Genomic DNA, 10,311 nt, shown 5'->3' on the forward strand with positions numbered 1-10,311 from the left:
GTCCCGTTGCAGCTCGCCAGAAAGGGTTCGATACTTGCAGCAAGACTCGCACTCTGCAGAGGCTCAGAGGCTCGCCCGAATCCCATGCCACGGACCCCTGCTCTCTTGTCCCCCAAAAAGGCTACAGGGCTCGTCTCTGCCCCATCACTCCGTGGCACTGTGGCCAATGGCGGCCCCGAGACGGTCCCTGTCGACGAACAAGCTCGCGACAGGGGTCTGTCTCTGGACCATGGCGTCGCTAGAGTAGGGCTCACCTCAGCTGAAATCCTCACTTTAGCTGCTCCTCTGGCGTCACTCCCTCGCCAAACTGACCAGAATCGGGCCTGGTCAGGGAACTATTCTGCACAACTGATGGGTCACCGGGGCTCGAAGCAGATTGCAGTGCGATCGTGGGGCATCTTTGCCAGGGACGCCCGGCTAGTCCTCGAGCGTTTTGCCTGACCTGCCGACTTGGCCAGACAACTTTCTGTGTCTCTGACGCCTTCCTGTCGACGTCTCGGGCTGAAAACAGGGATCCCGATCTTTTGCAGCAAACGACTTTTGGAGAGCACCCTCCAATCGACTCGGGTGCTTCTTGGCCCGGAGCGAACAGTTTCGGGCCCTTTCCTTCCACCATCCCACACCATCAACCGAGGCGCACTGACTTCTATTCGACGACCCGACTTCGTGGTTGCGTTGCTTGCCAGCTGGACTGGAGGGGAGATGGATGGAGATGATGGTTGGGACGTTTGCGCGCATGTTGGCGGTTTACCTAGTTGGGCTTGTCCAACTTGGTTGCTTGAGACAGTCCAGCTTGCAATGTCCTTGCAATCTCACCCCCTTGGATTGCGACCTGACCCCCCGTGTCTTGTCTCGTCACGTTTCGTCTGACAATCCCGGTTAATTACTGTATGTATCTCGGCAGGTTTTGCCTTGCCATGTCTCGAGGATGGTCGACGGAATCACTCAGAGTTTGCTGGGGTCAGCGGCGACAGTCGACTACAGCAACTCTCGCTGAGGGTGAGCGACTTTGACTCTCTCATCCCGGTAGAGTCGTACACCTTGTGCCACTATTGAACCCTGGCATCCCGTCTTGAAATCCACAACTCTCCACTCGCCCAAAGCCACCCCTAAAAGCCAAACGTCCTGGAGTGTCGTACCCAGGTCCGGAGCCGAAGCCACAGCTCGCCTCCATTGGTGGCAGGGTCGAAAGAGGCTGTCTGAGGCATGCCCTTTTTCGCCCTCGCGAACAGTCCTTGCTCAACCGTCCTGGCCTGGACTCAGCAAGCGTCGGGGTGTGCAGGGCGGCCATGGGGGTGTCGTGCTATCGTGCACCTGCGAACTTTCGCCCCGGATGACATCGAGCGAGCGATGCGTCTGGCTTGGCTCGATACGCACATGTCGTGCTTTGGTTGCAATGTCCGCTTCTACCAGTTCGTTGTATAATAGCCATATAAGATCCGTGTCCCCAACCCATGCCGACTGGTCAAGTATCGATCGAATCTTGCTTCCGGCTCGAACACTCTGACGCGCACTCGCATTCGTCGACTCATCTGCATGCCGACTCGCAAAACTCATCAGCCTCATCTTATTTCGCCACGACTCAGGCACCACGCACTTGAACTCGATCCAAGAGGCGGCTTGTCGCACCGCTTGGCAGCGTATCCGTATCGCTGTAACCCCGTCTGACGAATCTGAATCTGGCTCTGATGTAAGTCGGACGTTGCCGGCTCCAACAGATTACCAAGTCCTTGGGCTCCAGAGAGAAGTCATCCGCCATTCAATCTATCTGATACAAGCCACGGCCGAGCAAGCACTCTGAAGACGCGCCGAGCTTACTCAGTCGCCCCCCATCTGTCAAGTCACCCTCTATTTCACGGCGCAAGTCTGGAGAAGAGCCCTGGATCGACGCCATCCGAGCTGGCCGACAACCCTGTTCAGCCCAGCGCCAGCGCCAGCCTTCTTGACCTTCTTGGCTCCGCCCTACCATACGAGGATCTTGTCACAACGGGCAGGCATCCCCCCAGAAGTACCGTCTGACCGCAGAAAGTAGAGTGACTTTCGTCCTGGGAGTGGCCCCGCTGACTGGCGCCAAATTGAGTTTCCTCGAATACATCAACCACTAATAACCATGCCTGTAACAAGTCGAGGCGTGGTGCAACTTACACCCGACACCACCTTGGCGACGTCAACTCGCAACTACTTGAACAACCTGCCTCCCTCGTTGGCGACTCTTCAGACCGGGCTCGCCCTCTTTGCAGTTGTTGTTATTGCTCGGTTCTGCGTCGTCAGGCTGTACCTATGGTTGCGACAAGTCCGCGGTGCTGAGCGGCATACCAGTATCCTCCCAACTAGCAGATCGCATATTCTATCAGCACCGCATCCTCAACTGCTGCCGTCGCGGCCCATCTGGACAATGGACGAGAAGGACATTACGCCGCCCGCCACTCAGGAGGACCTTGTCCCCGGAGAGGGTCTAGGGGAAGACAAGTCGGCCAGGGGCAAGAAACTAGTCATCAACCCCAACTGGCAGAACAGCGCGTTGCCAATGCAGGTCATGTCGCGTCCGCCTCCTGCGCCGCCTCTGACGCCGCCCGAGTTGAGCACCGCCGTCTTCACGTTTGACGACCGGCCGCGACCGGGGGAGGATAGCTTCATCCACCAGCCGAATCCGGATTACATGTCGTCGACCACCAGCGCCATCCTGCCTCCTCGCTCAGCATCCCCTTCCATCGCCCGCCGGCGCTCGTACAACAAGACGCTCCCCATCGGTGTTCCCGTACCCGCGTCTCAAGGCACTTCGGATGCTGCCGATCTTACTTTTTCACCCAGTTCCTACCCACCCACGAGCCCGTTGCTGCCCCCAGCCCCACCAAACGCAGGGGCCAAGGGGATCGACGTGCAGGGCGAGATTATCGGCGTTCTGGATGCCGAGGGCGCTGGTTGGACGAGACATACGCGTGTCTATGGCGGCGGTGTTTGTCTCGCCTGTGCGGCCTCCGGCGGCAACCACGGCGGCGGATTCTACGGAGCAACGGTGCGGCCTGAGGAGATGCGGTGATGGGTAAAAGGGGCAGTTTCTGCTGCTGCTACCAGGTAATTTCATCGTGGCTGGGCTGGCTGGCTTTGGGGGATCCCAGGCGTAACGACCATTTACGACTTTTCATGTTAGAGTGGACGCATTACAACGGGTGCAACTTACGGCAAGGGTTTTACTCGTCTTGGTTACCACAACGGCGTGTGACATGCTGAGGCGGCATTGTTTTTTATTTTTATTTCTTTTTCCTTTTCTGTCCTTGTTTTGGTTTCTTGGGGCACCGTCTAGTACATAATACCCTTTTTCAAGGTTACTCTGTGAGCTTTTAGGCCACACGGGAGGGTTGAAGTTGTATTTCACAGTGTTACATATGTCAGGGTTCATACTCTGACTCATGATGATATGATGATATTTGTTTCTTGTTCATACCAGGTATACCCATGTGGTTTTGTGTCTTCTAGATGTAGCATGAGGTCTCTACCATAATCCCCACATATGCCAGTCCAACTCACCAGTCTCGAGTCTCATTCTATCCTCGGCCTCTCTGTGTTTACCTTGGGTATTAGCCTGGCCCAGATGCTCCGAACCAATACCTTTCAAGTCACAGAGCCTCGTCAGTTCCCACTTTATCCTCCCCAGGCTCCCATGAGGCTCTCGTCAGCCTTACAGACAAGCAAACAGCTGCCTCCCCTTGCAAGTGCTTATCCGTAGGACTCTTGTCGAGAACACGCCGGATCAAGAAAAGAGTCGATTTCTCGCTAAGCAAAGAGAACCAGTCAGATTACCCGCAATATCTGTCAGACGATGTGTATCGACGAGGCCCTAGCCGAGTCGGCGCGCGTCATGCTTTCTCCCCTATGCAAGACAAGATTTGTCCACTTTGAGCCCAATACACACGTCCGAGCGAGTCTGACATGCCGCATGATCGACGAAACGACGATATGACATCTTGCTATGCTCGATTTCGTTTCCCCCGCAGGTCGGCCGCCCCTTAGCTCCCTCTGGGTACAGTGACATCGTGTCTCGCAACGACTTCTCGGCGTGGGCCATGGAAGGATTTAGAGGTATGACGTGAGACGGGCAGGGATTTTGAAAGTGTGGTGAGGCGGGTGATCACGGGTTGCTGTTTGGAATTGGTTGGGAGCGTCATGTTGGGCTGTGTGCATGTAGGGCTGTGGGATTCACGAGTACGACGACGGCAACTGATGATGAGCATGATCTAGTGTAGGGCTGAGTGGGAAGCATATGTTGATTTATCCTAAAGAGTAATCATCACACGGTTGGTTGGATGGTTGAGAGAGAGAGGGGGGGTGTATGTTTGCTTGCGAGAGCTTCTGCATGTTCAACGGTCAGCCCCCTCCCTCCTCCAAACGGTTGTGGAGAAAAAAGATCCAAGATGCGCGTGATGTTCAAGGTCCAGGGATGTTCTGTCTTTCTTTCAATCGAGAAGGTGTGAGACGTGCAGAATGTCTCTGAGTGGACTATGCGATGTGATCTGATCTAGAGGTTTTAGGGACTTTTGTCACCGAGACGTCTATGATGCATGAGGGGGAGATTGTTCGTTTCCGAAACGGAAGTCTCTATGACGTTTACGGTAGAGGATAACTGCCCGCACAGGGACATATGTTGCGAGGGGTGTTGTTGCTTTGAGATCCCAAGCTAGTATTGCTTAGATCGGTTGTAACTTGCATTAGGAGGTTGGTTTCTGCATAGATACGTCTATTATAGCGTTATGAATTTGGATATAGTCGTGGGGGGTTGTAGTTGTTTCAATAATGTTGGAGGTTGCTGACCTGCTCAACCTCAACCCCGAGCATCCGGTATTACCTTACCTCAGGGGAAGCAGAAAGACTCTACAACTGCGTACGGGAGAGATCCGGTTATGGCCCCATATTATTTAGGTGGCCTTTATGAGAGTTTTATCTCTCTTTAAGACATTGGAGTCTACGTCAGAGCTCACACATCCGTTGTGCTTCTTGGTTAGGGGAGTGGTGTCAGATCCGCCAAGTCGGAGCGGCATCACGGGCTTAACTCAGTATATACGGAACCGCTCATATCACAACATATCTCATTGAATGGCACTTTGAAATTTTTCTATTGATCTTGGTAAAAGTCTTAAAAAGGCAACTTGACTACGGCGGTCGTCCAGTAGAGTACCAATGGCCATACCATCCCTTTAACATGCGCGCTCGCCCCTGAGGGACGAGGGTCTTACTTTAGGCACTTTCGATTTAAAACTACACTAGTACTATTTAATTGACATGTTAGATGTGCCTCGCTGAGCATACCATCCCACCAGTGGCTTCCTAGCCAGAAGCAATGCAGTTCCAGGAAGGTAACCCAGGAGGGTGAGTAAGCCCGGGGCAACTTGGTTCTCCAGCCGTCAAGTCGAGATACAAGTCTCTTCCAGGGAGATACAACTTTCCTTGAACAGACATAAAGGCGGTGGCGGTGCAGTTGCTTACCTCCGTCTGGGCATCTCTACGCTATCACATGCGGCCGAGCTTGAGCTAGCCCCTGAGAACTCTCGGGGCTGAAGAATCCATGTCTCAAGGATTTCTTTTCAATCCCCCCATGCTTGTGCTAGTGTTCGTAATTCGTTGGTGTCAGTTGTTAAGTAGTACGTTTGTACTGGACGTCTAAGGTGGGCTGTGCAGCCCAGGCCACGTCCAAAACTCTCGGCAGCTGGAGATATTTGCACACCTAGGCTCATAGGTACTACTTTCCGAGGCACTGCTACTCTCCGGTTTCATCCAGTCCTTCTCTCTGGTCTGTGGTGATTGTGGGGGTTGAAAAGGACGCAGTGGGGGAACCACAGCGACCCTGCGATGATAGCACAACGACACCATTACTAGGACTTCATACCCAGACTTCGATACACACGACAGCAGTTTCTCGGAGTTCTTATTTTGCAGTAACTTTATCTCATTTGTGAGAGAATGTATTAAATTACGATGCGACTTGTGTCCTCTTAACTTCGCGTGCTGTGTTGCTGTGTGCCATGCTTTCCTTGCTCGGCTTGACAACTTCATTGGGTCACTACATTGTCGCGTGTCTACCATGCGAGTTCCTATACAGCACTTCTTGCCTTCGAACCCTCCAAGAATAGGTTTATTTGCCTCCACGTATTGATCAGCTGAGCTAAGTTGCAGGCGACTCTCTAACGTGGTGACTCACTCACATCATCTTTCAGCCTTAACACGAATTTAAACACGAAGTGTCGGAGTCTCCGATTTCGAATCAGCTAGGCTCACGGGGAAGAATAGTCCGTCGTATAATCTCGGCTCATGCCGTCCAGTCCCCGGTCGTGCGTGCGCAGTCGTTCGGACACGCCGAGGAATGGGCATCGCACGACAACGGCTCGAGCGTTAATCATAGTCTCGGTTTCAGTTCTTGAATAGATCTGGGGTTTACGGCACTTGCACGTTTGGGGTCATACCTAACCCGGCTGTTGGAATCACCGGCTGCTTGAGCCTCAACCGAGGCAATGGTCTAGATCATGACTCGGCTCATTCCAGATAGGACCCGACAACCCGGTCCAGATTTGAAGTTGTCCGTTTTTATGGAACTTGGGACGGCAGTCATCACTGTTCAATCAGTCCTGTCTGTGTTGAGATTGCTTAGCTGAGGCTGTCGAATGGCAGGCTTCGAGAAGTGTGAGATGAAAACAGAGTTTCTCCTGTAATAAAATTAGCTTTCCACATCCAACAAGAGTACACGTGGAGTCAGCGTGGTCAACACCACAAACGCCCTGAAGGTTGTATGGTCATCAAACTTATTAGTTTATCTATAATTAAAGTCAAAGTTGAGTGCTTATTCATGTCCACGAGGCATCTCGTCAAGGTGGTGTAGGGTAAGCTGAGTCGAGCTGAATGCCGACAGAACACAAGCAGAACATCTTCGGGCAATGCCAACCAGAAGCAAAGATGGAGTTGGTTCTCAACTCAACTGCAGCCCCAGTCTCGACTAGATTACGATGTTGGTCCTTACACAGATGGCGAATCGATAGCTCAGACGCTATGATGCTGCAGACTCGGGCGTAACCGCTCTCACTCGCTGCAAGAGGATGAGACATTCGTGGATCCATGCCAGTCACGAGGGACGAGACGCTCTAGACCAGACCGGCAAGGCAAACTGGGCTAGGCAGTTCAAAAAGCAAAAGCTGCGAAGTCTCGACGGAGCCGCGACCGCGATTGGATCCCCGCTCGAGAATGATAAGCGCCGGGACATGCAGCGGACCTTCGCGCCCGGGGATGGCTTCCCGCTACCATGGGAAGGGATATGCTGTTGCACCCGCGGGGATAAACTTGTGTTGCAGTTGCAGTCTGCTTAACCGTGGCCAGTCGTCTTTGGAGATGCCCACAGCTACGCCGCTGGGCACGCGCGTGAGGGGCGGCTGATGCTGCAACGCACGATAGACGCGTTGCGGTGTAACGGCGTAGGCGGTAGAGGACAACATCAAGAGGTCCGAGAGCACGAGCTTGGGTTTCACAGTATGCAATGCTAGGTTGTACTTCCCAACGTCGAGCTCATTGCCTCTTGATGCATCACGATAGGTTGCGAGTTGGTTGTGCACATGCACAACAAGCCTCTACCGCCTGATGCCCCCCCAAACTTAGACGCCGAGTACCACGTACCGAGCGAGTCGTTGCATTTGTCAACACAAGACAACATAGCAAGACAGGCCCGAGACTCGGAGGACGGAGGATTGCTGAAAAAAGGCGGCTGGCTTAACTGAGCACGTATACGAACCCCCAAGGCAAGGCCCAAGCCACACGCAGGCTAAACTCGCATTCCCCATGCCCATGCCTTGCCGGCGTCAGCGAAATTTACACTCTCCAGCGCTTGCGTATCGTATTAGCCAAGGGGAAATGAGGGGGAGGGACTGAGACGCGTCTCTTGCTGGAGATTTGAACTAGGCCAGAGACATGGTTGCGGGTATCTGGCTTAGCCTAGTTGTCGGGCCTCTTTTCTCGATCATGTCTCTGGATCTCAGACATCTGGAGACACGTCAAGACATCTGAGGCTATCTCGGCGAGCTCGTGTTATTCTGATTAGAACCGCTGTGCCAGAGAAACCCAAATCGAACGACGGCAACTCTCAGGGTTACAACGTCCCCTCCCAGCGCGCACAAACTCAGAGTTTCTCTTGCGTACCTGCGTCTGATGCAGACTAGCACTCGCTTGCTGATTTCTTCCGTGGCTAGCGTTTCGTTTCACGCGCTCCAGAGACAGGCCTGACAGGGTCCATGGTCCATCACAGGGCTCATTCCAAAGTTGCGCCACGTCCAAATAGTGTCGCTCGGCTGCGGATACAGCTCCAAGGAAGCAGAGCTATTGAAATGCTGAGGAACGCGGTCCCAGCTGAACATGCGCAATTAAATTAATATCCTGCCCATCAGACAATATATCGATCGAAACCTGGAGAAGCAGTTATTGCGAAACGCTCCAAGAACCCCGTGAGCCCTGGACGGTTCGTCTAAAGGGTGCGTCCCCTTCTACGGCACGTGTGACGGGTACCAAGACCGGGCCTCCAGGGGATCCAAAAGGGAAATGGACCAGGAGGTCCGCGGTCGTGAAACATGTCGCCGGCGTGGGGAAAATACGAAAGGAAGGGGGCCCTGGGCAATCAACGACGAGGCTGCTGACAAGGGCACAGGGGGTCACATCGAAAGCTGCTCAACATGATGCCGAGCTGGGAAGTCGAGAGCCGAAAGAAGGGGCCAGGTCAGTCTCCGTCTGCTCAAGACGGGATGGTCCGCTCCCCGAGATTCAGGTTGACAAAGGTGGACTGTTCCCTGGGCCGTGATGGATGGCAACCTGGGGTTTGTAGTGGTGGTGATTGTGGTGGCCACGGTGAGGGACGAGCTGGCGATGCGATGCTACCCAGATTAGAAAGCCGTCCCTGATCGAGGCCAAGTCGCCATATCGCCATCACTGTCCGTCTGTCAGTTCCTGCTCTGTTTCGTCCGATGAGCCCCGGCTCTCTTGCAAGGGAAGAAAAAGCAACCATGCCATGCTTTGCATGGCGGAGCCGCCACAGTGACCAGGACCGATTTCGATAGGCAAGATACCGGGGCCCAGCGTTTCTTTGTTCCTCGCCTGGGACGGTAGGATGGATCGTTGATAATGAAAGCGAGCGTCATCCTTGGCCTTTTGCTGTGCTGACGAGTCTGTGCTGCTGCCCGGGACTCGGTTCATTCCTTAGTGAGCTGGTAATATCTGTCAATCCCTGGTATCGGCTTCTCTCGCCGATGTCTTGCTTTGTTTCGTTTCCTCATCGCGGCCTCTCGACGCACAACAGCGGCCGCGGCCTTTGACCTATCCACATGTCAACGCACACCTTATCAGAACCACCGAATCTCCTGTCCCTCGCAGCAGCAGCAACAAAGAGCTCGAAGCAAAGGGGATTTGCATTGAACGGCTATCCAAGACGAGACAAAAACGGACGCCGATCACGCCGTTGCAGAGTGCTGCAAGGATCCATCCATCCATCACATCCCCTGGATGGCCTCGTCTGATTGGCGGCATCTAACGCCAAAACGCATCACCCCTAGCCCCTAACCGTCCGCCCCAGCCCCCCCTGGCTGCCCCTGCACGCCCTGGGGGGCTGCCTCACGTCCGCCGCAGCGGCCGCAAGCGTCCCTGATTGGGGACGTGGGCATCTCGACGACCCCTGTCATGCTGCGAGTCGTCCAACTGCGATTGAGCGCCAGGTGGTGTCTTGTTTAGCGGGCGGCTGTGGGGAGTTGCAGTGCATCGACAGAGAAGAGCTTCTCACTGCCAGGTGGCCATCTCCACTCAGAGAGGTCGTCTCTGCTCTCTCACTGGGCTGTCACGCGCTATTTGGAGCCCGAAGCTACTGCGCGGCCAGGTAGCGGTTTCTCGACGGGTGCTTGACGAGGACACGATTGGTTGGACGAGTGTGAGATTTTTCCTTTCGCCTCCAACGTTTGTTTTCTGCAGCTCACTTGACGAAAGCGACGGGAAGGAAGGAAGGACGTGCTTGTTTTGATTCGCCTCGTTAATTTGTTTCCTCATCGCTCGAGCGAGCACAAGCAATTTTGATGGGGGTTCAAGACGTCATTAATTAATCATGAAAGAAGTGAGTCAGGCCCTCGGCACAAGGGTTCACGCAACCGAGCGAGCAGTTGAAAGATATTCCCCGGCCCTGTCACTCTCGTCAGCACAGAATAAATTGAGGTGGGCAGGGCAGGGCAGGGCAGGAAGCTGTGGATGGCCGATCTCGTACTGTGTTCAGACACTGTAAATAGTCCACTGCGTGCCCCCTGGCCC

The 10,311-nt window shown here is 54.2% G+C and overlaps 1 protein-coding gene across 1 annotated transcript; it reads left to right on the forward strand.

Annotated features, from left to right (window-relative positions):
- Nucleotides 1–2,110: 2,110 nt before the first annotated feature.
- NCS57_01232800 (uncharacterized protein) lies at nucleotides 2,111–3,040 on the forward strand (the record flags this gene model as incomplete). The annotated part of the gene is made up of 1 exon (XM_053062005.1): nucleotides 2,111–3,040. The coding sequence occupies one exon, from the start codon at nucleotides 2,111–2,113 to the stop codon at nucleotides 3,038–3,040; it is 930 nt and encodes a 309-aa protein (XP_052908533.1).
- Between the last annotated feature and the right edge of the window lie 7,271 nt (nucleotides 3,041–10,311).

This window comes from Fusarium keratoplasticum, chromosome 10 (assembly GCF_025433545.1).
Source record: "Fusarium keratoplasticum isolate Fu6.1 chromosome 10, whole genome shotgun sequence".
NCBI lineage: Eukaryota > Fungi > Ascomycota > Sordariomycetes > Hypocreales > Nectriaceae > Fusarium > Fusarium keratoplasticum.